The sequence below is a fragment of the Lissotriton helveticus genome, chromosome 11 (genome assembly GCF_964261635.1).
Source record: "Lissotriton helveticus chromosome 11, aLisHel1.1, whole genome shotgun sequence".
NCBI classification, from domain to species: domain Eukaryota; kingdom Metazoa; phylum Chordata; class Amphibia; order Caudata; family Salamandridae; genus Lissotriton; species Lissotriton helveticus.
The window spans coordinates 625,625,247-625,652,672 of record NC_136072.1 but is presented as its reverse complement, the minus strand read 5'-3'; the positions used below and the strand labels follow the sequence as shown (position 1 = coordinate 625,652,672).

General features: G+C 42.8%; 1 protein-coding gene across 8 annotated transcripts in view; it reads right to left on the bottom strand.

Moving 5' to 3' along the window:
• Positions 1 to 22,184: 22,184 nt before the first annotated feature.
• Positions 22,185 to 27,426, bottom strand: part of ANKMY1 (ankyrin repeat and MYND domain containing 1) — a 639,442-nt gene continuing 634,200 nt past the window's right edge. For all 8 annotated transcript variants that reach the window (XM_078666447.1, XM_078666450.1, XM_078666454.1 and 5 more), the window contains one exon: positions 22,185 to 22,793. In XM_078666447.1, coding sequence (XP_078522573.1) covers positions 22,689 to 22,793 — 105 coding nt within the window. In that variant the 3' untranslated portion in view covers positions 22,185 to 22,688. The remainder of the gene's footprint in view (positions 22,794 to 27,426) is intronic.

The following is a 27,426-nucleotide window of genomic DNA, read 5'->3' as shown; positions in this document are numbered from 1 at the left end:
GTGGGGTAATCATTGGCAGCTATCCACGCTGGGGACGGCACTACAACTGGGGATGAGGTAGGCATTGGCAGCACACATAGAAAGAGGAAAAAACCTCACATGATTGTTTTTGTGAAGGAAGGTGTCCCTTTATGCACAAAAACAATCTCCCCTAAAATGCAGACACCCATGCACCTTGGCGCAAGGGTGCCTGCATTGGTGCATGACAGCCAATTGTGTGCCAGAGCAGGGGAAAGCACAGGGATTCAAAATGTTGTTGTATTTGACACATCCGAGTGCTTTGATAGTGACACAGCTTGGCACAGCCAAATGGCTTGCGGTGCCATGCTGTGTCACTTTCTTGTAAATAAGGCCCCTAATTTGGAGCAAATGTTGATGGCTGCCAGAGCTGAGGAGCATGGTGAAAGAAAAGCTACTGACATGGAGGTCAGAGAAGCCCAGAGGGAATCAGCCACGAGTATAAAAAGTAAGCCAAAGCAAAAATCTGAAAACACAAAGGGATGTCTACACATAAAAATAAGTTATGTTTTAGATGTGGATTTTCATTTCCACACAAAGGTAAATGTCCCATTGGAGATATATGTAAAGACACTGGTAAAGAGAACCATTTGGTGAGGGTTTGTAAAGCGAAGGGAAAAGCAAGTGCATCACAGCCCGAAGACAAAATGGCTACTTAAACATTCCAGAAGCAAAGTTGGAGGCACACCCACAAGGCCAAGAGGCGGCGTCAATTGAGGCAAATCGTCAAAGAACAAAGTTGATCGCCAGTTAACTCATCGTCAAAACAGGTATTCCGCCTCAATATCAAGTGAAAGTGAGGGAGATGGTTGCGCCATGTCGATGCTTATCTCAGAGAAACATGCGCTTGTTGGACTGGCTGCATGTGAGGAAAAATGTAAGTTGAAGAAATGTCCGCATGCCACAGCACCACAGTTCTACAAACATTGTCTGAAGATTAAATTGAAAATAAATGGTTGCTCAATACCTTTCATCATTGACAGTGGTGCATCGATAAATATAATGCCCGAAGAGAAATAGAATAAATTATCTTCATGGCCACAACTTACGCCTTCAAAAACCAAAGTGTATACATGGACTGCATTGACACCCATAAAAAGTCAAGGTTCCTTTGTAGGGACAATGAAACACAAGAAAACAAAGGTACAAGCACCAATCCATGTGCTTCAAGGTACAGCATCAAGTGCATTTCTGCTCAGTTTCAGTACAGCTGCTGATATTGGACTGATTTCTGTCAGTCACAACATGAATTCTCACCACAAAATAGTAAGTCAAGTCCCTTTGTTGTTTCATGGTTTAGGAAAGCTTAAGACTATAAAATTAAAGTTACATTAATAAAGATGTCTGTCCTGTTGCTCAGAGACATAGACAAATTGCTTTTCATTTACAAGAAGCTGTTGAAAAAGATCTTGAATTGTTACTTGAGCATGACATTATCGAGTGTTCAACTGGTCCAACGCCATGTGTTTTACCCATAGTGGTAGTGCCCCAAGAGGACAGTGAAGGAGCTGTACTCTTATGCGGTGACATGTGGTAAGCAAACAAGGCAATTGAATGAGAACGACATCCAGGTCTACATATTGCTGACATGATAAGGCAAATAAATGGCGCAAATGTCTTTTCGCGCCTCAACTTGAATGAAGGTTATCATCAGTTGAAACTCAAAGAAGATTGCAGGTACACTACAACCTTTGCGACACTTATTGGTCTGTTTTGATACAAGAGACTCAGTTTTGGTGTGTCATCCACTGGAGAACTTTTCCAAGACGTTATTCGACATGTCATATAGCCTGTTGTGAATGTATTCAATTATAGCAAAGATATATTGTTTTTTCGCAGCTACACAGAAAGAGCACGATAAAGCTCTCACACAAACATGTCATTTACTTACTGATGCAGGGTTGAGTTTGGCTGCAGACAAGGGTGAGTTCCACAAGACAAAGTTAAAGTTCTTTGGCCATATCTTTTCAGATAGGGGTATGACATCTGATCCTGCAGAAGTACAAGTCCTGTCAAATGTGGACCCCCCACAATATGTTTCTATGGTATATTTATTTCTTGCCATGGCCAGTTACATATGAAGCTTTGCTACTATAAGTGCTCCATTACGAGAGTTACCAAAGAAAAATATTTCGTTCAAGTGGTCACAAGAATGTGAGAAACGTTTCAAGAAAATCAAACAAGTCATTGGAACTGCTGCTGAAATGACCTACTGGAATCCAAAGTTTCATACAGAGGTTGTTGTTGATGCTAGCCCATCAAGCTTTACTGACAATCTTTGGCAAATCAAAAGCCAAGATGCCTCCTTGCATTGAACAGTGGTGACTATAGTTACAAAAGTAAGATTATACCATTGTGTATCGTTCAGGGAAGGATCCAAACCCTGCTGACTACTTTCCCAGAGTTCCTATGCAAGGCCAGGGTTATCTATCCAAGACTTATGTAGCCTACAATAATTTAATTGTAAAATCAAATACGCCAGCTGCTATGTTGTTAGCCCATATCATCACTGCCCGAGCCATGACAGTGACATGCTGAAGTTGAAAGATATAATTGCACATCACTCATTGAACCGACACACTCGACCACTCACCAGTGATGGTGAATACCAAAAATACAGAAAAGTTAAAGATGAACTGCCCACACCTCAGGGAGGAGCTATACTGCGAGGGTTGAGAATCCTAATTCAGGAGAGTCTCAGACAGAAAATAAATGACGTAGCTCACGAAGGACATTGTGGTATTGTTGCCACCGAGAGAGCTCTCCGAGACTGAGTTTGGTTTCTGTTTTCAGATAAGAGGGATAAAAAAGAGAACTCAAGGCCTCTTATCTACGCCCCTGACATTCTACAACACACTCTTAACATGTCAGAACTCTGGGACGTGGGAGAGAACAGCCATTAACTTCTTTGGTCTACTCGATAATCGACATCATCGGGGGGGCGTATTACAATAAGTGCCCCCGGGGTGCAACAGGTGTTTGCACCCGCTTTGGGTGTCCCCTTGGCACTTTGGTAGTATAGAAGGGGACGCAGATGCTTGTGCTTCCCCTTCTACAATACTGATAGTGCTGGTGCATTTAAAGGGCCAGCACTATCAACAGAGGGTGTTCCCTTATTTGCAAAGGGGCAAATGAGGGGATTTCTTTGAATCTGCGCCTGCGCCATATTACAGACGCCGGCACAGAGTCAAAGAAGCTCTCAGGAGGTGCACTGACAGTGCGCCATTTAAAAGGTGGCACACTGTCAGTAACCAAAACTAAAAAATCCTGAACCTATGGGTTTTTACCCTTTGATCAGGGGCATTCTGTGATCTGTACATTGATGTAGCATTTGGAAATCCGGGGCGTTATTAGGTGTAATTGGGATGTTATTCCAGATAAAAAGGAGTATGCCAACTGAAATCAGACAGAATAATTTCAGCTTTCATGCTATAGATTTGATTTTTGATTGCACTTTCCTATCAAAGGTTACAAATATAATGTTATGTTACATTTAATATGTCAAGAGCTAAACTCAGAAGCAGCACGTCTAAATAATGCACACAGTCTAACATCTCTTTATTTTAGAAGGATGTGGGACAAGTATATAGTTCACTCCTACTTCTCTAACCTATGCAGATGTGCAGAGAACATGCACCAACCTTAGCAGTATTTATCGCACTTTTGAAATACACATTTTCGAGCTCATGGAAGAGGTCTTTGGGTAGATGGCAGTTACTTGAGAGGTCAAACTTTCCAGAGCAAACAACTGGGGGAACCACTGCAAAAATAATGATTTCTGTACATTAGAGTTCTGCATTGGGTGCCCACCGTGCCAATACATCACAGTCACCAAGATTGAAGTATCAGAATTCTCACTCTGTCTTACCCAGAAACAAGTAATCAACCAACCATGTTTGGCTGGTACCTCGTAACTGAAACGCTAATGTACTTGTCTGTAAAAAATTAATAAAATACTTTGAAATGAAAAGAAAAATTGTGCCCAAGCCTCTGGGTACAAAGAGCTCATGAAAGGTGTGTAACAAACAATGGCACAGATTTACAAACACTTTGTACAGGTTTCTGTTACTTTTTAACGCAAACCCGATACAAAGTATAGTGGCGGGATTTACAATCTAACACAAATTGCGATTTGTGTTGGATTGTAACCAAAAGTAACCAAACGATGTGCAGTTGCATTGCTTTCCACTAAGGGGTCATTCCATGGGTGGTGTTTGGCCGTTTCCATGCAACCATCCATAGGTTTTGACGCAAACCCTTATCTACAAAGAACTTATAAAGGGATTGGTGCCAAAATCCTGTGCCTCCTTGAGGCAGATGTAACGAATATAAATGTTTTAATTTCTCCTCTTTTTTTTCCTCTTTGCATGTGTACTGCATTCTACAGCACACATACATAGTGTGAAATGCCTTAAAGCATACTTTGTGTGCTATAATAAACACCTACCTGTACAAAAACTATGATTACCACAATGCAGAAACCTTCGATCAATTGGTACAAAGGAATCTTTGTTGCCGTTTGGTAGCCAACAGTGTTTGAGTCGGAATTAGGGGCCTACAGTCCTATAATGCTTCTCTAAATTGAATTTGGTGTGGTGTGAATTGCACTTTGGAATGGAGGGTGGGGCCCACTACTCCTCCTAGGTATAAACTGGTGAACGGTATAGAGTTCTAATTACCGGTTGTATGTCAATACAACGCGGTGTTTACACCGCACTACCATTACAACGCTGGTTTAACAACGCAAGTCTTTACCATGACTTGCGCTCTAGGGTGCTGAACTTAGGAGTAGTAAGATTTAATATTCCAAAACCAGCCTACGTACAGTAGGGAAGGTGTTGGAATAGTAAATCTACTATTCCTTAGCCTAGAGCGCCCTCCAGCGCAAGTCGTGGTAACGACTTGCGTTGTAAAACCATCGTTGTAATGGCAGTGCGGTGTAAACACTGCGTCGTAATGGATGTTCCCCCTAATTACCTATTATAGGCTGTAACCCTAAAATTGTCTTACTCCTAGAGTCAGGTTCTAAGTTTGTATGTTTGTTAATTAAAATTTTCCCAAAAATCTATATTACTTAAAGAAATGAGTTTCTCCATTCGAAAAGTTGTTTCTGTTCCATTTATATCTGTCTCATGCTTGTTCCATTACAAAGCTAGCAACAAATTAGCTGACATGTAATTCCCCCTGTCTTGGAATGCAGGCCTGGGGCTTTTTCAAGGCTCTAAGTCTTGAGGGGGTCCGCACCTCGTGTGATCAAAGTTCACAACCAGTCACACTGAGTTACAAAATCAATAAAGTCAGAGATACTTGTCAAACATGTTTCAACCAGGACCACAGTGACTTCTTGATTGAGACAGCAGAGACTGGAACAACGCATGAATGATAAAAAAAATAGGTTTTCGATTCAGCTCTGCATGTTCCGGTAAGGTGGGACGTCGTGACATTAGCACAGCAAATCTTTTGTTGATGTCAGATTTAGGAGAAAAACAGACCCTTTTTGCTGCACAGTTATTTCCTATTTTTCCCCCAAACTCAAAATGTTGCAATATTTTGCCTATTTCTTCGGTTCTCTCCAGAGGACTCAACAAACCACAGGCACCATTAGAATCTCTATGATGTTGGAAAAAAAGGATGCAATTGTGTACCGTAGGTGGTAAAAACATTATGTATGCTTAAACGTGAACTACCCCTAAAAGTCAAAAAAGGGCTCAGCACTGCAGGGTGATTTGTAGGGGCAGTGGGGCGCTACCCTTAGCAGTTAACGGGTTAACCCTTTCCATGTGTTGGACGGCCAGTAGCCGTCCGACGTCATGGTGGGTGTGTGCGTCAGGCGGCTGCCGGCCGTCCTAGCACCCACCCACGAGGAAAGCACTGGCGCTCCCCCCGTGGGCCGCCCTTAAAGCTGCCCCGACCAGGGACAACAGGGGAAGCCCTTCCGCTTTCCCCCCCGCCACCCACCACATCATGTAATGACATCAGCGCGCCTCACACTCTGATGTCATTACACTATACCGGATGCGCTGAAAACCATTTGCTTCCAGTGTGTCTGGCAGATTAGAGGTGAGTTTGCCCTTGGGGAGGGCAGGGTGTGGATTTTCAGAAGGCATCAGAGGAAAGGAAAGTGTTTTCCTTTCCTCCGATGTCCTTTAAAGCATTCCTACTGCACGATCCGACATGGGGCGCGATTGTGCAGCAGGAATTATTAAGGTTTTTTTTTTAAAGGAGCGGCCAATTTTGCGGTTGGTTCTGCCCCCCTTGGGGTGTTCAGATCGTATTTATAATAAATAAATAGAAAAAGTCACTGTGAGCCCACTAGGCCACCAGGGATTTAAAAAAAAATATATATATATATATATTTTAGGGGAGTGGCCCCTTAGGCAAGGGTCGCTCCCCTGTGGGAATCATTTATTTGGGCTGTTCCTGCCCCACTTGGGGGCAGATCGGCCATATTATTCTAGGCCCATCTGTCCCCAAGGGGGTCAGAAGCCATTAGACACCAGGGATTGTTTGTGTGTTGTTGGGGAGCGGCCCCTTGGGCAAGGGTCGCTCCCCTTGGGGGATTATGTATTTTGGCCATTTCTGCCCCCCCTTGGGGGCAGATTGGTCTTGTTATTCATGGCCCATATGTCCCAAAGGGAGGCAGAAGCCATTAGACACCAGGGATGGGTTTTAGTGTCGTTGGGGAGCGTCCCCTTGGACGAGGGTCGCTCCCCTTGGGGGAGCAATATGTTATTGGGGAGCTGCCCCTTAGGCAAGGGTCGCGCCCCTTTGGGGAGCATTTATTTGGGCCGTTTCTGCCCCCATGGGAGGGCAGATCGGCCTAAATAAACAATTAATTGTATTGTATGCCCACTAGGCCACCAAATTGCTTTAGTGTTATTTGAAGCAGCCCTTGGGCAAGGATCGCTCTCCTTTATGGGGTATTTATTGTGGCCGTTTCTGCCCCCATTGGGGGCAGATCAGCCATATGTTTTCAGGTCCATCTGTCCCCTAGGGGGGCAGAAGTCACTAGACACCAGGGCTTTTTAAATGTTGGTGTTGGGGAGTGGCCCCTTGGGCAAGGGTTGCTCCCGCTTAATGAGGGCAAATTTTTGGGCAGTTTAAGTTTCTTTATTATGTTTTGGAACTCCGAGGAGGTCCACATAAAAAACCATTTACAATACATAATACATTCAATGCAAGACAGACATCTACAATGTTTACGAAACAAAATATACTCAGATTCACTTATCACAAAAACCATCAATAAATAGCTAAAAAGCATTTAAAAAAGTTAAAAATGTTAAAGCAGAAAATTTCATTTGGGGGGTTATACAGTGCAAGTAAAAAGGAGTTGGCATTTAAAATACCCAATTGCAGACATACAGATCTTAACCACTTACGCCGAAATTGGTGCAGTGCAGGGCATATGAAGAGAACATGCAGGCGATCCTGGGTGGATAAGTTGCAGAAATTACAAATTGTAAGAGAACCATACCACTTTGCCAATAGATTGTTTAATGGCAGCAAATCCTGTCTTAAGAGGAACCAGAATCGTCGAATTCCATGTGGTAGGTTCCAGGTGACATAGGGTTGCATAACTTTGCTAACATAGGAGTCAGTAAGGTGGTTAGCTCTCTTTTTTAAATACATAGCCTCTTTATCCATTTTGTAACTAAGATCCCAGGATGCCTTTTTCAAAATCGTTTTTAACTGTGAAGCAGAAACAGAAAAAAGTGTGCTCTCTTCCATTTGGAGAAGAGCAGCCGCCTTTCTAAACTTTTTAACAATTAGCGAATACTCATTTAAGCTGCCCAGCAGTTCGACCTTCATAAGATTTTTTAATGAACCCATTTCTCCTCTAGCTAAGCTGGCAACCCATCGTACTATAGCTGCAAGGCCCTGCACCCAACTACTGCGGAGGCCAAATTCAAGTCTGCAGGCAGCTACTGAACAAGCGGTATTAAGAGAAGATAGGGTTCTTAACAACTTCCCTTCTACAGAATGTAAAAAATCCCATTGCCTTAGGTCAACTAATTCCATTCCATACAAAAGGGAAGAAGGGATTTTTGCTCTAAAGACTTCCAGTAAGCAATTGAAGTGTCTTCTCCCCGTGGCTGAGTATAAACCACTCAAGCCTTTTCCCTGGGATAGGGCTTTACGGGTATTGTTATCAGTGTGGGGCTTATCACTCAAATTATTGGAGATGATTTTCCCTAAGAAAACAAAAGTCTTTACCACCTCCAATTTTTGGCCACCAACTGTCCATTCAAAGTTCTTGTATTTTAACTTTTTTCTCCCAGCAATGCACATAATTTTGCTTTTTGTTGTATTTATCCTCAGGAAATGGGCTTCGGCAAAAAGATGTAGTGCACGAAGCCGATTGGCCAACCCTTTAGGAGTTAAATCCAATATGATGATGTCATCTGCATATAACAAGCAGGAAATAGGGGTTCCCCCTACTACCGGGGCTATACCAGTACTTGAGGAGACAGATGCAGGAAGATCTGCAATATACAGTGAAAAAAGTAGTGGGGCAAGAAGACACCCTTGTTTTAATCCATTGATTGATGGGATAACGCGTGACAATCCCCTTTCTCCGCCTTGCAGGACACGACACCATGTATCAGTGTGTAAGATCTGCACCAGATCAAGCAAATGGGGAGGCATGCCCATAACCGACAACTTTCTCCACAGCAAGGGACGATCCACCTTATCAAATGCTGTGGAGAAGTCAATAAATGCCGTGTACACATATCCTCCACGAACCCTAACATATTTATCAGAAATAATCTGAAGTGCAGTGAGGTTATCTAAGGTGCCGTGACCTTTGCGGAAGCCAGTCTGTTCTAGGGGTAAAATACGGTTCGCATCAACCCAATCATTAATTAGGGATAACAGACATTTAGAAAAGACTTTTCCAATTGCATCGAGGAGAGCTATTTGACGATAATTCTTTGGAATGTCCCTATCGCCTTTTTCAAACAATGGCACCAATATACTCCCTTTACAAGAAGAGGGGATAATTTTCTTATTAAAACAAAATCTGAAAACAGGAAACAGTATTTTACTCCATAATACTGGTTCCTGCTTCAAGACAGAAATCGGGAGTTCATCTGGACCCATGGCTCCTGAAATACGCATGTCTCTAATCGCCTGTTCAATTGTTCTTTCAGAGGGGGACTCTATTGGGGAATCAAGTTCAGTATTGAGGCCCCTAAGTTCCACCGACTGCCCATTCATAGCATATAAAGTGGAAATATAATTGACCCATGACGATTCAGAAATAGGAATTGGGCGGGGGCCAACTCTTGCACCACATCCCTCCCCAATGAGTGACCAAAACTGTCTGGCGTTGCCATGAACCACTGCCTCCCGTAAGTTTATCCATAGAGAATCCTCTTTTTCTTTTTTTTAATCTTTTTCTTAATCCTACTTCTCCTTCTTTTTAAACAGTCAATTTTGCGGAGCCTTTCAGATGACCTGCACAGATATTGCTCCCGCACTAACTTATTTATTTCCTTATTGAGGAGAGTAATCGATCTTGGGGGGGGGGATCTTTTTTGGAGGCAGATGTGATTTTTTACAAGCCTGAGTGATCTTCTTCATGAAGTCCTCAAAAAGGATTAATTCAGACCCTTTCCAGTTATTTAATTCTTGGATGGTTTTCTTAAGGGTACGTCCCAGGCCCTTTATGGCTTTAAAGTCCCAAAAACATCTTCCAGTCTTCTTGTGAAAATTAACCGCATCACCATTGAGTGACCACGGGTCAGATTTAGGGGGGTGTATTAAAAGATTTAAAGTTATCAACCTATGATCACTGAATATATTCTCTGAGACTACCAGATCTCCAAGTAATGAGAAGGTGTGGTAGTCTGTGATTACGTAGTCCAAGATGGACTCACTTGTACTGGATTTATGAGTTTATTTTGCTGGGACATCAGGTGTGAGCCTACCATTCACTATTAGCCCCTCCATGAGAAACAATTCATCTAATAACATTTTCCCTCTTTTGTTAGTTTTAATTTTATCAGGGAAAAGAGCTTGAGGTATCAAAAGGGCTTCCTCTTTGGATTTATTTCTAAAAAGCTCTAAGCTGTAATTAGAAACTCTACAATTAAAGTCCCCCACTAACAGCACTTTGAGGGGTAATTATTGTCTGCTTTATCTTTTCAATATAATTAAAAACTTTCTTTAGTACACTGTTGTAACAATCCTGAGGAGGGATATAAGCATTTATTATAACCAGTGGGTTTTTATTTTCCCCACTACCAAAGCTACTAAGGGAGACTGCCTGAAAAAGTTTACTCTGATCCACATAATGGGAGAACTTCCAATTTATTCTATTCGAGAGAAGGCACACAATTCCTCCTTTTGCATGCCCTCTCTTAGAGGGGGAGGCTGAGACATCAAGCACAAAATAGTCCCTCCCCATATCAATTTTATCTGTGCACCAGGTCTCTTGAATACAGATCACATCGGGGTTCAATGAAAGGAGATATTGTAGTTTTTCAGGACTATTGTTGAACCCTGCAGCATTCCAGGAAAGAATTTTTAAGCTACTGCTAAAGGTTAGGAAATAGCTTTGGGTTATCTTTTGATTTACTTAACAGAGCCCCGGGAAGCCAATTCCATTGCTGGTTATCCTCTCTTGAAATGGTATCAATATTTTGTGGGGCAGGAATTACATGGGACACTAGCCGTTTAGTTTTTAAAACACATATTTTTAATTCCTCAAAGAGAGGGAGGTGACCAGCTTGTCCCGGTCCCCGTTGAAAAGGTCTATTTTCACAAAGTCTATCTCCACCGTTCGGCAAGACAGGTATCACATCAATACCTCGACTTTGGAAATTTTCAGCTTGATTCAAGATGTGGTTCACTATAAGCTTAGAATAAAACGTTACCCTAGTATGAGATGTATTATCAATTCTTGGCATATAAACCAAGTCAATATCATTTGATTGAATTAACTTTAAACTCTCTATGTCTCTGAAACATTTAAGTAGCCATGTTCTATTTAATGCCACATCGTGGTCAAACAACGGAAGAAAGTCAAGAATCAATGTATCTACAGAATCTTCCTTAATTTTTCCACGTGGTTCTTGCGAACTGATTGTACCTTCTACCGGGGAGTAAAAAATGGGCGCAGCTGGATTAAGGGCAACTGGGACAGATGATGTTATCTTTGTCTCTTCTGTTTTTTGCAGGAGGCTCGGGGCTCTCCCCTCCTCAAGGGGCGGTCCTCCTATAGTAGAAATGGCACAAATAGGGATAGATTTATTGCATTCTGCAGACGGTACTTGGATATCGGGGATACAAATATTAGGGTCTTGCTTCGCCGACCCCTTACCTTGCTCTTCTGTACTAGGTAGAACAATTGACTGTTCTTGGGAATTCTCAAATATTATTTGTTTCACCCTTTTTTCCTATATCTGCGAATTGGTTTTCTCTGTTTTCCTCTACACCTTTTGTGCTTCCCTATTATTTCCTTTTCTTCATTCTCAGTCCCCTTGGATTCTGGCATGAAAATTGGAAAGAGCGCTTTATCAGATTTATAATCTACGGAAACCACGTCTTCTTCTACAATTTCAAGGTCAGAATCCCTTATACAATTATATGCTGAAGATTTTGGGACTAGAGGAGACTCACTTCTGACTGGAACCCCCGTAAGAGTTTGATCAGCATTATAAGGCATGCACAACGGATTATTTCCGGGAGGAGAGGCACCAGAGGACACTGGTTCCTGCGCCCCCACTCTAGGCTCTGAATCCAGTGTCTTCTCTGGGATTCGAAGCAATAGAGCCTTTAATATTTGAGTGACGGATTCCAAAACACAGTCTGAGCTTCCCACAAATTTACTCAATAATCGTAATATCGAAGACAGCAAGTGTTCCAAAACAATCAATGACTCTGAAATAGGTTTTTCATATCTATCCAAGCCTGGAGGTATAATAGGATCAATACCTGAAATATTAAGCATAGGGCTTTTTGAGAGGTTGGACTGTGAAGATGAATCTTGAGATTTAAGGGAAGGGGTACTACTATAAAGCTGTAGACCAGATGGAATAGTGACAATCGGGGTCTTAGTGGGTTCAAATAATTTGAGTGAACCTTAGGTAACGACCACACAACTCCAAGTCAATATCTAGCCCTAGAGAGTCACCATTATATACCTCCTTTGGCTGGATATGTCCCACTAAATCGTTAGATAAATGCGAGTCCATCTTTAAGGGGACATTGTTTTGAAGTATGTTCTCTATTCTAGAAACAATCACATTAGCAGTACCAGAGCTTTCTCCCGGTTTTACATTGAACCCCTCACCAGATTGTAAATCGGGACTCAATTTTTCTATCACAATAGGTCTCTTATTAATTACCACAGGGTCTGCGCCAAGAGAAAGAATTACCCCTAAGTTCTTATTTATTGTGATTTCTTGAGGGTCAGCCTCCTTCAGCAAATCTTTATCCAAAGTCTTTTCCCATATCTGGAATAGCTGGCATTGACCCTTTATTTGGAGATTTTTTGACTCCTTGTTTCTAAGGGGGTTAGATTTTGTTTTAACACATGATCTTCCACCTAAGAGCCTCCCAGATCGTAACTTTTTAGCAGTCATCCTTAGTCCTATATCCCAAACGAAGTCAGAGCACAGTGCCTGAAAGAAGATAATACTTAACAGCTTAAAATATATAAAATATGGCGATTGGATAACGTGAGTCAGAGTTCCAATGTTAGTGAACAAGTCGATGTCTCTATAAGCATGAATAAAAATAAAAAACTAACAAGCTAGACATCAAAAGAATATAAAAGATTATGGGCCCAGCCCAGCCTACTTCAGCTACTGAGGGCCACAGAGGGCCCGCCCTTTGTCCGGGCTTAGTCCGGCGCGTCTTCGCGGAACGAGGGACCTGCCGGTGCTTTATGCGCCGCCTGGCGCGCTGGTTACGGCGTCGTCGCTGGCCCCCTAAGGATGCTGGGGGATGTGGTCCGGCCGGCGGAGCCAAGCCCGGCCGGTGGTTTGCTGCAGTGAGGATGGCGGAGCCAAGCCCGGCCGCTGTGCATGAAGGTCGGAAACCACAGTTCAGGCAGCGAACATAAAGAAGATGAGAGATAGGGGACTCAGCCCCTGCCGGTGCTTTATGCGCCGCCTGGCGCGCTGGTTACGGCGTCGTCGCTGGCCCCCTAAGGATGCTGGGGGATGTGGTCCGGCCGGCGGAGCCAAGCCCGGCCGGTCATTTGCTGCAGTGAGGATGGCGGAGCCCGGCCGCTGTGCAGAAAGGTCGGAAACCACAGTTCAGGCAGCGAACGTAAAGAAGATGAGAGAAATTTTTGGGCAGTTTCTGCTCCCTGTGGACTAGTGCATTGTTTGCATATGTGATTGTAATGTTTTAATTCTCCTTTTTATTCTAGTGCAAAGTATTTAATACTTGTTTGCGGTTTCAGCAGTGGTTGATCTGCAGTTTTGCATAGTTGCATTTTCTTGGTAAGAAAAACATTTTTGTTGTGTTTACTCCAAATGAATATTAATGACATGCATGAATGAATTTTTTGTAAGTGGTGTCAATAGCAGCATATTTAGTTAGTGTTTTGAGCATGAAATTCTTTGCGATGTGTTTTGCGTTGTCTTATGTGTAATTTTCTTTTCTTTTTCTTTTTTAGTGGGATTCAGTTGGTCCTTACTGTGTCTGTTCAGAGTAGCTGGTGGTGAGTCTAGCTGCTTCTGGCAAGTGGTGGTATAGTGTAGGAGTATATAGGTCTTTGTGATTAAGCCACATTTTGTTACTTATTTTACAAAGGGTTTGTTGTTGTTGACTTGTTTGACAAGTTACCTTTATTAGTAAGGATTCAGGCTAGCCGTAGAGTTACTGCTCAGCATGTGGTTGGTATGCTTTTTAAATCTTCCTCTGAGCAGGATTATGAGACTGACAGTGCGTCTGAGGGAGAGGAGGGAGTGCAAGATTCTGGCAGTGAGTTTTCTGTCCACGAGGAATCATCTGATGATGAAGCTACTCTCAGTGCGGATGAAGCTACTCTCCGTGCGGATGAAATGCCTGTTTTAGAGGAGGACACTGATGTGCTGATGGTGCTTCAAGAGACATGGCATTGCAGCCTGAGGCCTACTGGAAGTGCTGGAGTCTGGGTTGATCCAAACATGGTGCAGCCGGTGTTGCCTGCCTTTAGTAGTGATGCAGGGTGTAGAGTGGATTGTGAAATTCTTTTGCCTATACAGTTTTTCCAGTTGTTTATGGATGACGTATGTTTGGCTGAGATTGTTGAGCAGACTAATTTGTATGCTGAACAGTCTTTGAGGGACAACAGTGCCAAACTTAGGTCCCACTCTAGAGCTAGCTGGTGGACTCCCACAAATCTGGATGAAATGAAAACGTTTTTGGGTTTGACTTTTTTGATGTGCTCGATAGGGACGCCGTCTCTGTCTTCATATTGGTCGACCAGTCCCTTAATGGAAACAACCATATTTCCAGCAATTATAAGTCGTGATCAGTATTTACTTTTACTTCGGATGCTGCATGTTGTTGATAATGCTCTGGCGTTGCTACAACATCACCCTGACTGTGACCGTCTTTTTAAGATTCAGCCTGTTCTTGATCACTTTGTAGATCTATATTCAGAGATCTATCTATACTCTAGGGAAAGAAATAGCCGTTGATGAGTCTGTGGTTCTGTTCAAGGGCCGTTTGGTTTCTAGATAGTACATTCCTAAGAAGAGGGCACGTTATGGAATTAAGATGTATATGTTGTCTGAGAGTACGACAGGATATGTTTATAATTTCCGGGTGTACACTGGTAAGGATTCCACTATTGACCCCCCCTGGCTGTCCGTCCACTTTTGGAGTTTCAGAGAAACTTGTGTGGGATCTTTCTAGAGCACTGTTTAACAGAGATCACCATTTATACCTTGATAACTTCTACACTGCTGTGCAATTGTTTAAGGAATTGTTCAAAGTGGACGCTTTTGCTTGTGGCACAATCCGCTCTAACCGTAAAGGTTACTCAAAAGAGCTTGTTTGCAAAAAGCTTCAGAGGGGAATAGTGCAGTGCATTGCATAGTGAGGAACTGCTAGCTGTGAAATTTGTAGACAGGAGGGATGTCTACTTGCTGACTACCATCCATGATGAGAGTACTTCACCTGTGACTGTTTGGGGTCAGGTTGCTGAAGTGTGCAAACCTGTGTGAATTGTAGACTACAATAAGCACATGGGTGGTGTCGATAGAGTAGATCAGAGGTTGGAACCTTACACTGATGTTCGCAAGGCTTACATTTGGTATAAGAAGTTGGCCATCCATCTCTTCAATTTAGTAACTTTTAATGCTTTTGTTGTGTTCAAGGAGTGTTCTCCTGCGGCACAGATCATTTTTGTTGAGTTTCAGGAGTCTGTAAAAGGCAACCTTGTTGTAGGCAAGTGTTCCTAGAGTTGGAGTGGTGGAGGATTTGGCTAGATTAAAAGATCGGCACTTTCCTGATTTAATTCCTCACAAAAAAAACTCCTGAAAGAGATGTAGAGTATGCTTGCGAAGACGTATGCGTCAGGAGAGTCGTATGCACTGTGCCGATTGTTCTTCTAAACCTGGGCTCTGTGTGCCCACATGTTTCAGATTGTATCATACTCAAAAGAGTTTTGGGGAGCAACTGTGAGTCTAATAGTGTAGTGCCTATTTTGTATGATTTTATATAGTTGTTGTTCAGTTTCACGGTTGGCATTAGAATGATGTCTTTAGTTACTGGGGTTTTTGTAGTTATAGATGTGTATCTAGTTGCAATTGGTTTGTGTTTTCTTTCTTGTTGAAAAAAATTTCATGAAAGTGTGCGTGGACTGGTGCTAGGCTGGGGGTGTGCGTGGACTGGTGCTTGGCTAGCGGTGTACGTGGACTGGCGTTTGGCTGGCGGTATGCGTGGACTGACGCTTGGCTGGTGGTGTGCACGGGCTGGTGCTTGGCTGGCAGTCTGTGTGGACGGGGTCTTGGCTGGTGCTGTGCGTGGACTGGCGCTTTGCTGGTGGTGTGCGTGGGCTGGCGCTTGGATGGCAGTGTGCGTGGGCTGGTGCTTGGCTGGCAGTGCGTGTGGGCTGGCGCTTGGCTGGCGGTATACGTGGGCTGGCGGTGTGCATGGACTGGCGCTTGACTGGCAGTGTGCATGAGCTGGTGCTTTGCTGGCAGTATGCGTGGGCTGGCAAGTGTGGGTGTGCTGCAGCTTGGCTGGCGGTGTGTGTTGGCTCGCTTGGCTAGCAGTGTGGGTGGGATGGAGCTTGGCTGCCAGTGTGTGAGTAGTGACTTGCTGCTGGTCATTACACGCTCTGCTAGTCAAACGCCACTGCAGACACTATGTCAACCACCAACCTGTGTGATTGCTGTATCAGTCATGTGGGCGTATGAAAGTGATTTGCCCTTGAATGGCACTCTCTGTTGATGTGAATGTTGTAATGTGCTGGGCCCGTGGCTGGCAGTGTGAATGGTCTTGTGTGTCACGTATGAAAGGTGTGTGAATGGCCTGTAAAGAGGTTGGTGCCTTGCCATGGCTTCACAGCTCACAAGCTGTGAGTCTTTGATTCAGGTTTTTAACCTTTTAAATATTGAGTGCATTTTCTTTTTGTGAAATCTCTTGTGAATTGAATTTTACGCTCTGAATCTTTACTCGCCCTTGTGCTAAATCCAACCAGCGTGTGCGAGTACTTTAGGAATTGTTCAGTTTGAAGTAATATTTGACTTTTCTGTCTCTCTCTTCCAGGGTGTATATTGTCTCCGCATTGTCTGTGGATGTAAGTGTGATAATATGCTATGGTCGCAGCTGGTGGTGTGAAAGTTTGTGTCAAGTATGAAAGGTGTGTGAATGGCCTGTAAAGAGGTTGTTGTCTTGTCGTGGCTTCACAGCTCACAAGCTGTGAGTCTTTAGTTCAGGTTTTTAACCTTTTAGTTATTAACAGTGCTTTTCGTTTTGTGAAATCTCTTGTTAATAAAATATACATTTTGAACCTTTCAGTCACCCTTGTGCCAAATCCAACCAGTACGTGTGTGTACTTGAGGAGCGGATGGATAGGCAGCCATATGTGTCTCATCTGTCTTTCTGTGCTAAGGTGTGGTCTGTCTCTAGGGAAAATGTACCAACTTTAGATATTTCTGTAAAGTAAAAAAGTAATTGGGGAGTTCGGGGTGGTTTGCCTCTCATGGATCCCAACATGTTTTTTTACTTACAATGCCATGCAAACCCCAAAATGTGACTATAGTCATGCATTTCCTTGCATTACTGTGTCATAATATTCTGGTGTCAGAAAAACCACAATTTTCCTACCACACAGCATTCCCCCCAGGTCTCCCGATAAAAATGGTACCTCACTCGCGTAAGTGGGTCAAGTACCCGAGACAGGAAGGGGCCCAAAAGCTATTGAGGCAACATCAAAATTACCTATCACAAAACAACCTGGATTTGTATGGGGGGTCCCCTGGGTTTTTAGCCCCGGGGCTCGGTGGCCATCTTTGGAAACTACCAAACCCACACATTTATGGAAACTAGACACCTAGGGGAGTCCAGCAAGGTATGGCTTGCGTGGATCCCCCGACGTTTTCCTACCAAGAATCCCCTACTAATGTCAATTTTAGCTGGAAAAAATCACTTTTTTCTCTCAAATTTCTGTGTGGGAAAGTCCTGTAATCTGCGTGGATCCACAAATTTCCTACCACCCAGCGTTTCCCCAGGTCTCCTGATAAAAATGGTACCTCACTCGTGTGGGTGGGTCAAGTATCCGCCACAGGCAAGGGCCCAAAATCTATTGAGGTGACATCATAATTACCTATCACAAAACAACCTGGTTTTGCAAGGGGGGTCCCCTGAGTTTTTGGCTCCTAGGGTTCAAAATCTACAGCTAGGCACTTTTTGGAAAAAAAGGATCCTTTTCACTGTGAATATGTGGTGTGTCCACGTTGCGTATTGGGAGGTTTCCTGTCGTGGGCACTAGGCCTACCCACACAAGTGAGGTACCATTTTTCTCGGGAGACTTTGGGGAATGCAGTGTAAGTGGAATTTAGTGGATTTACGCAGATCCCAAAACTTTCCACCACAGAAATGTGAGGAAAATGTGTTTTTTTGGACACATTTTGAGGTTTACAAGGGATTCTGGGCAATAGAACCTGGTGAGAGCCAGTCAAGTCGCCCCATCCTGGATTCCCCTTAGTGTCTAGTTTTCAGAAATGTATAGGTTTGCTAGGTTTCCCTAGGTAATGGCAGAGCTAGGGTTCAAAATCTACAGCTAGGCACTTGGCAAAAAAAGGGGTCAGTTTTCACTGTAAAAATAAAGTGAGTCCACGTTGAGTTTTGAGCCACTTCCTGTCGCGGGCCCTAGGCCTACCCATACAAGTTAGGTACCATTTTTATCGGGAGACTTACGGTAACACAGAATTGTAGAGCAACTGTTATTATCTATTGACTTTTGATGCATTTCTGCCTTCCAAATGAAAGACAAAATGTAAAAAAGAAGTCACTTTGAAAAATGTCCTATAATTCTCATGCTGGTATGGGTATCACAATTTCAGAAATGTGCAAATATCTACTGTTTCTAAACTCTATATTTTGTTCCAATTTCAGAAATACATAGGTGTCTTTCATACCGATGTTTCCATGTATATGTTTTCCCAAATGAATTGCTATATACCCCTTATATAATAAAAAACCATTGCAGGTTGCTGTTCAGTTATTGGCTCTGGATTCGTCGGGTTCTTGGTGAAACTACAAGTCCTATATATCTCCACAACCAAAAAGGTCCTTCGGCTGTAACAGTATATTGCTTTTAAACAGCTGTCATAATTAGAAGAAGTTACAGATGAAAACGTGGCACAAATGGCTGTTTTTTTCAACTAATTTTCAAATGTTCCTATATTCAACTGTTAGTTTCTATAAAGAAACCTTGAAGGATCTACAAAAATTACCCCTTGCTGAGTTCAGAATGGTGTCTTCTTGTCTGAAATGTATAGCTTTCTAGGATCCATTATTACTTTCATACCCATTTCTACCATTAACTGGAAGAAGGTTGAAAGCAGAAAAAATAGCAAAAATAGCTATATCCAACTAAAATGCCAAAACTGTCTAAAAATTGTTGGTTTTCAGACAAAAGTCTGCCAGTCCCTAAAATCGGGTGAAATTGTAATTTCAGCCCTACAAACCCTTTGTTGATACTATTTGCAGGAGAAAAACAGATGCTTTCATTTGCAGCACGTTTTTTCCCATTTTTCCCCAAAACCCCAGAATCTAGCTGTATTTTGACTAACTTCTGGGTCCCCTCCAGGGGAATCAATAAACCCTGGGTACCTTTAGAATCCCCGTAATGTTGAAAGAAAAGGACACAAATTAGGCGTGGATCCCTTATGTGGTCAAAATGTTACTGAGGGCCTAAGCGCAAACACCTCAAATAGCCCAAAAAAGGCTTAGCACATGAAAGGAGACGGCGTAGCAGCAAAGGGGTTAATATGTTAGATTCTAATACTTAATTTAGATATGTCAACAAATCACGCTTCCAGTCCAGCCTAAAGCACCACATGCCTGGAAACTTCCTGTGGCAAGAAACATTTATCATTGTCTAAAGTGGAACAATACCACTCTTCTGCCACTTAAGACACCAGTCAGCTTGAAAGCTGTAGCAGTGGCTGAGTCTTAATTTCAAGCTACCAGGGCTCACTGTATGTAGTATGGCACTGGAAGAGCTAATTTAAGAGATTATCTCTGGCAGAGTTTTAGGATGATATGTGTGTTAGGTAAAGAGATCAAGGAAATGTATTTTACCAGTGAGACACTGGTAAATGCTTATTTGCCACTAAAAGTTTGAAGAAATATTCTGTGTTTGACTGAAATTGTGGGAGCGTTTGTTGACATCTCTAAACTAAATACAGAGTATAACAGAACAAAATACAATTAAATACAACAAACACATAACAGTGCACAGCAAACTGAAAATAACAGGACAACCACAGTACAGCACAAAAATAATTTATTGTAATAATGCAGCACTCAAAAACACCAGCACAAAAAAAACAATGCATCACCAATGCAGTACAATGCAACACAATGCCTCCACAAATATTTTTCTCACAGTTACCTTCACAAATCCTCTTTCATATTATTGTCATAAAAGATGTTTGCATCAAGCACTGTATGTGTGTATGTAAGTGGTATTTGTATAGCACAAATGTACCCGAAAAGGCAGTGCAGCAGAGTACAGAATAAAAAAAATAAAAATAAAAAATATTTGAAAGAATGACAGACAAATTCACTGTTGCTCATACAATTCACAATGCAAGTTGCAAGCAGTGTACAGAATTAAAGGCAAGTCCACGGTAATATGAGCAATAAGAGAGGTACCTGGTTAATGGATGTTTACGCATTGTTAATGGATTGTGATGTAGTGTTCTTTAAGGAGGTGTGTCTTCAACTATTTCCAAATTGGAGCAGCATTGAGACAGTCCTTATGGATATGGGGGTGTTTTCCAAAATCCTGGATGTATAGATGGAAAAGGCCTGCAACATTGTTTTTTATCTTTCTTTTTTACACATTTTACGGCCCAATTATGATGCGGGCTGGAACATCTCTGACCATCGGTCGGAGCCCTCCAGCCCGCACCGTAATCAGCTGGTCGGATTTCTGCCCGACCAACCCATTTCGATGGGGTCAGCCGGAAGGGAATCCAAATCGGTTTCTTGAATGGCCTCCGACACGCTTGGAGAGCCCGTCTGCCATTCGGAAACGCTGCAGTAATCCCTCAGCCGGCTCTTTTCAGCCGAGGGATTACTACCTTTCTGTGCCGGCCTTTCCAACACAGAAAGGGATTGGGAATCTGTCTTTGGTGGATCCAAGCAGGGCCCCTATGGGTGCAAGGCTGCCGAATGGCAGCCTAGGGGGCACATATGGTGCCCCCCTGTGATCCCTGCACCCGGTGAGTGCTACCACCGGGTGCAGGGATGAACTCCACCTCTGCTCTTTGCAACGAGAGCTTGCATTTCGTTCACAACGCATGCTCCCATTGTAAAGTATAGGATTGAGACCGAACAGGGTTCAGTCACATCCTACTTCGTGGGCTGGAACCGACTACAGTGGGTCGTTCGGTTCCATTTCCAAACCGATGTCGGACGTACTCCAGTCCGTCCGACAACAGAATAAAGCCCTTAGTCTCTAGTCTGCGGGCAGGCTAGCTGTGAGTGTGCCGACAGCCACCAGAGATGATTTCATCATCATTACTTTTTAATGATGCAGCTACTTTTGAAGATGGTACGATTTGGAAAGCGGCACCAATGGGGTTCCTGTAATGTGATCCTATATCTTCCTGCCCTACCATAATTAATACCAAAGAGCGCCAGTCAAAATGTTTTATGATCCATCTTCGGGACTCCTTAATAGTTTCTGTTCCAGTAATTTTTCTGCTCCAACTGGCTCTAAAGTGTTAGGGTCTATGTATAAGCTCAGGATTTCTTTCATTTATATGATGTCGTTTTTTGCTGTTGTTTCTATTTATAGCTCTTATAGAGAGCGTCTATTCTTTATTTCAGTTTCTGAATTTCATATCCCACAGTTATCACACAGCAATAGTTGATAACAAAACGGGTAACCCACTGTAATAATTTCATGAAGGTCCTACAGGCCAGGCTGACAGGGATCTCTGGAAGCCTATCAGTGTAGAGCTTCTTGTCTGCTTTGACTAAAAGGAGAAAGCACAGCAACAGGAGGGGGAATGAAAGAATGGAAGTTGGTGGGGGTTGGTCAAGAATGGCAGATACGTTTTTTTTTTAAAAAAAAGGGACAGGGATACATAATAGAGATCATATCATGTATGGTTCCTCCATTACTCTTCTGCCACTGCGTAGCAGTTGAAAGCAGGGGCAGATGATTTTGAGGGCCATACATAACATAAAATTATAGATGGGTAATAAGTAAATTATGGGGATCTTTTTCACTTTGGGATTCTAAGTTACATTGTAAACAACTCAAGCTTCGCTCTTGTTGTCTATTTGATGTCGTTTAGAATCTAGATCACCTTGGTGAAAAACATCCCTCTAATTCACTGTTACCCATCTATAATTCTACATATTGTTGGTGTGTTTTTGCCAATAATACGTTGTTTTAAACAAGCTGTCGACCTACTTGATCATGATTTGTGCTACATAAAATTGCAAATAAAAAACTAATAAGAAAGTAGGATTACAGTCTTCAATTTTAATACGCTGATAAGTAATTTGTGGGCACATTTACATATCAATTGTGGAAACTTTTTTTTGCTTAAGTCAATGAGAGTAGAAATAGTGAATCTAACAAAGGACACACTAGAGATAAATCTTTATTTAAATGAAATTAAAAGCAGAATTTCTGTTGTCTGTGGCACAATGACATGGGGATTAAACAATAAAATGGTGGCGCAGTTGGCAGACGGACTGCATTGATTTTACTGATGAAACATAATGTATATTGAAAAGAATTAAACATGTATTGTGAAATATCATTGTCCCTTCCTCAATCTAGTGTCTGTGTGAATAAAAATAGGATAATTTTGAATGAAAATGACAGAACAAGTTTGGATTGAAGGTGGTTTATGTTACAAGTGACTTATTTAGTACACATTTACAAGGGCAAGTGCTGACTTAATTAAAACTGTAATTCTCAACAAATTCCTTATCAGTGTCTTCTTTTGTCGAATGGTGTTTCAAATTGTGCGGTGACATATATTTTCCTTGGATTCCTGTGCAAGTGATGTGCTTATCAATTTGACAGTTTCCTCCTTGTATGCGTGTCCTGGGGCAAATATTTCCTGTAAAACAATGAGAACATACTTTAAAAAATGGATGAAGTATGCATATCATACATATAAAAAACCTCAGAACTGTAGAAGATTCTGTCAGAGTGGAACATTCATGCAAATGTCAATTTACTTATGTGATTTTTTTTTGTTTTAATTTCAAGACACAGGCGTCAATTTCATAATTTATTAGTGCCCTGGAGTTACTATTTATCACTCCAGTTAAGATCCTATATTCTAGCTTTTAGAATTTAACAGTTGCAATAAATATCACCTATTCAGGTACACTGACTTGTCTTGCAGATGTTATGGTGACAAGAAATGTTGTCCTGATGGTGAGCAGATGGAGATAGAGAGGACAGCTGTGCACGGTTTGAAAGGGGTGCCCATCAGGTAAGTGAGGAACAAATTGAGAACCCATTGCAGTATGACAAATTATATTGGCTGGTATGAATGGATTAGCCCCTTCAAAAAAAGTATCACAGTCGACGACTTGAAGAGTGATGGTAATCTGGCAAATGGAAGAGGGCCGAAAGGTAACACTTAACTGTTGCCACAGCAAGGTCTTGCTGGACTAAAGAAAGAAAAAACTTGAGAACATCAGACAACGTTGGTGTTTCCTGTAACATCCAACCCTTAATGCAAACATGCAACTTTTCCCAGCGTCTGGCATATAAAGTCTTCGAGGGTGGATGCCTGGCTGCCAAAGTAACACCAACCACTATGGGAAGAAGGTTGAAAGTCATAAACTGTCAATGTTGTATCCCCACAAATGGAGGTAGATTTTGCAGGCTGGGGTGGTGAACACAGCCCTGCTGCTACGACAGGAAACCTTCGCTAAACGGATCAAAGGACATGTTCATGACCAGAAGTTCGGGGTACCACACTCTCTTTGCTCAGTCAGGAGCCATTAGGATGACCTGCGCATGGTATTTCTTGATGCCCTGGGCCACTTCTAAATGTAACAGCCATTTGTGATCCGCTAGGCAGTATTTGCTGAGTTAGTCCACCCCGGTGTTTAAAGATCTTACCAAGTGCTGGGCGACCAGAGAGATGCCATGATTGTGAGTCCATTTCGAGAGGCGTTGCACCTCTTGGCACAGTATCCATGACCCTGCACCGCTCTCTTTGTAGCAGTAACACATAACAGTAGTCTTGTTCATAACAACCTGTACCCATTCCCCTTTGATGGCCAGGAGGAATAACTTCAGTATCAAGCAAATTGATCGCATTTCCAACAAACTGCGTGTAGGCAAGTCCCCACCAGAGACCATAGTCCTCAGATCTCCTCTTCTCCCAGATGACCTCCCCAACTAAGCAACGATGCATCCATCATGCAGATTAGCTGTGATTGGGATAAGGGGAGGGGTATGGAGTCGGTTCAAGTGCAGTCAAGCAGCAACCAATGCAGGTTTTTGCCTTCTCCTTTGACTCCTAGATGGACTCTGAAAAGTACCCTTGGTGCTGAGCTCACTGAAAACCAAGATCTCACTGCAGAGCCGACATGTGTCACCTGGCGTGGTCCAGAAGCAGAAAGTAGGAGGCTAAGAAGCCTCAGAGCCACTCCAGTAGGACCCAGGTCAAGGTTTAAAACATCAGGATTATAACCAAAATGTCCTGGACTCATTGAGGCAAAGGGAAGGCTCGGAAAAGCACTGTATCCAGGATGGCTCAGATGAAGGGGGTCCATTATGCAGGGGTTTGATGTGACTTTGGCACGTTGATGGAAAATCCTACCGATGTTAACAGGTTGGCCATCACCTGGAGGTGGCTTACAACTGCTTGTTGAAGTGAGCCCACGTTGAGGAGCCAGTTGTCGAGTTATCAGAAGACTGGTGCTCTCAACATCCACAGTTGGTCTGCAACCACAATCACTTTTGTGAGGTTGCTAGGATTTCCTCTGGGACAGCTGCCAAGATGCCTGCCACTCTGCCCCACAACGTGTGCCGGTACCTGTCCATGAGGCTGTATTTATTGACCTAGGGCAAGGTTGGCTGTGGATAACATTTATTTGACAAATGTCTCCATTCTTTTAGACTTTCTGTAAGGAAGATTGAGGAATGATTGGGGGTACGCCTGTACCACCAAGCTCTCTAGAATAGGATTCTAAAAGAGAAAATCTGGATCTCCAAGGATGTATGTGTTGCCTCGCCATTAGCCTATTCAGGGGGCAAGATTGTGGTTTCTCTCAGGTGCCCACCAGGACATCAGTCATGGAATTATCAAAGGGTAACAGAGGTTCTTGGCTGTTTTCTCCAGAGTTGAGGACTTCAGTGAGTACATTTGTTTTGACCTCAATGATAGGTGGTGAAGGAGGATTATTCTTTTATTGCCTGGGTCAGGGTTGAGAGGCCTATATTCAGAGATGTATCCAGACTTCCGGCATCCTGAAAGTCAATAAATATATTGCTTTTGGCCTATTGGTCTTGGTCATCACCACTGTCCCTATCATCATAGTAGGGTACATATGACTTAGGTTCTAACTGGGCATATTGTTGAAGTCTGGGTTGAAGAGGATGGGTCTCGGAGTCTGATAAAATGATTGGCTCCATTTTTGAAGACAGCGCCATCTGTACCAGTGTTAATGCTCGAACCAGTGGCATCAGCTTTGGGGCAGAGGGCGGCATTGTACGTGGCTCAATTGGTGGCAGCAAGCTGAAGAAGGGAGCTGGCTTCAAATTGAGGCCTAGGGGCAGAGTCGACTTCGGGACAGATCCACCAGCATTAATCCATCTGGAGGCCCCCTCAGGTCCTTGTAGAATGGAGGTGCCCCAGAGGATCTGGTGGAGCATTAAAAAATGGTGTCTAAGGCCTCTGTCAGCTCTCTGAGCTGCTGTGGCTTTGCTGGTGGTTTGGAGAATTCCGGGCACATTGGGACTAGCTCTGGAATTGGTTCTGAGGTGGAGGACTGACTCTGAGGTCTAGAGCTGCCTGGGACATTGCACAGCTCTGAGTAGTGTGAGTAGAGGGCCGATTGAGACCAATGTCTGGACTTCTTATGTTTCTTGGTCTTTTTTTATTACCTGTACTCTATGACCTCGATGACAATTGGTCACAGGAGCAGTCTCCGGATGGAGAGCATATCTGCGCATTCAATTTCAACCGGGATAGTTTCTTTGGCATCGTCTTGCAAATGTCAGCAACAGCCAGTTTCACTTCACTATTGTGGATAGCCTTACATTTTATATTGGCCCAATAGTCCCACAAGGCCAAGTTTTGTTTGGAGCCGAAGCACCAGAGACACATATTGTGGGTGTAAGTCCTGACAAGGCTTAACACCCGTTGTTTTAGGGGAGGCTTACTGCATTCTGACAACGTTTAGAGGGAAACAAGGCTGTCATAATGGCAGGACTCAAAGATCTGGATCCACTTTAGAATGCACAGAAATATATTGACACCAGTGCGTAGGGGTGGTGTGTATATATATATATATATATATATATATATATATATATATATATATATACATACACACACACACACACACACAGAGCTTCAGGATGCCACCTGTCATCCGGAGGAATTGCTAGCAAAAGCTTCTGGATCAAGTCTGGTGCCAGGTGAAATTCACAAGGTGAGAAATATGCTGTTAGAAGTCTCTATCAGAAACAGCTATTCACAACAAGGTTATCCAAAGTTAACAAGCTCAAGGGAGAGAAAGAAACCTCTGCCCACTCTGCAAATACATTGCCAGAAGCCCAACAGGTCTGGAATTCAAGATACTTGAGTAGAAAGGAAAGGCAGATATAAAGTTAGACTATGATGAGAGGAAGAAAGAGATAAAACAATGTTGCAAAAGTCAGCCACAGGAAGGACAACAGGATTTTGCATAGCAATTGCAGGATTCAGGATTCTGCTCAGTTTCAAAAAGATTCACCACTGCAGGGAAATGGAGCAGAAAGCAGTAGTTTCCAGAACAGCAGCTTGTAGAACACATTCTGAGGTAAGAAACCAGCCCTAACCCCCTACATCCAGCTCACAAAGACAGAGAGTGGGACTATTTGGTACACAGAACAGATGTAAGCTGGATTTATCACTGTGGAAAAGAGAGCAGTTAAGGTCCCTATTCTAGCTCTCTTCCTTATGGAGGTGCATGGAGATTTCAGGGAGCAACAAGTGGACATAACTTAACTCCAGAATGTAACGGGTCTTGTTTCAGGAAAGGCAGGAAATCATGCAAAGGGTTCATGAGCATGTAAGGTGACAACAAAATGTGATGGTATAATTAAATTTACTCAATGTTTCCTCTAAGCCTGCGGCCAGAAATACAAGGCCCACAATTCATTAGCAGTTAAGAAAAAACCAGGAACAGAATCTGAATTGAATCTGGTTTCCAAGAGGATAAAAAATTCTAGCAAATAAACACTGGAGCATGGTACAGGTTCGACGCTAATGCTTGTGATGGAGGCAGTGTTACAGAGGGTCTTCAGATGCAGATAGCACCACCAGATGGCAGGAAAGGAGGATCCTCACAGACAAATGGTCTTAAAGATATAACACTACAGATAAGTAGAGGGCAACATGAAACAGAGCAGTAGACAAGAGTAACTGTGCTACAAGGGGACAGACTAATTATTACATTTATTAGACTAAAAATCCAAGAGAGGGGAATTAATAAAAATGAATACATGGAATTACCTAACAA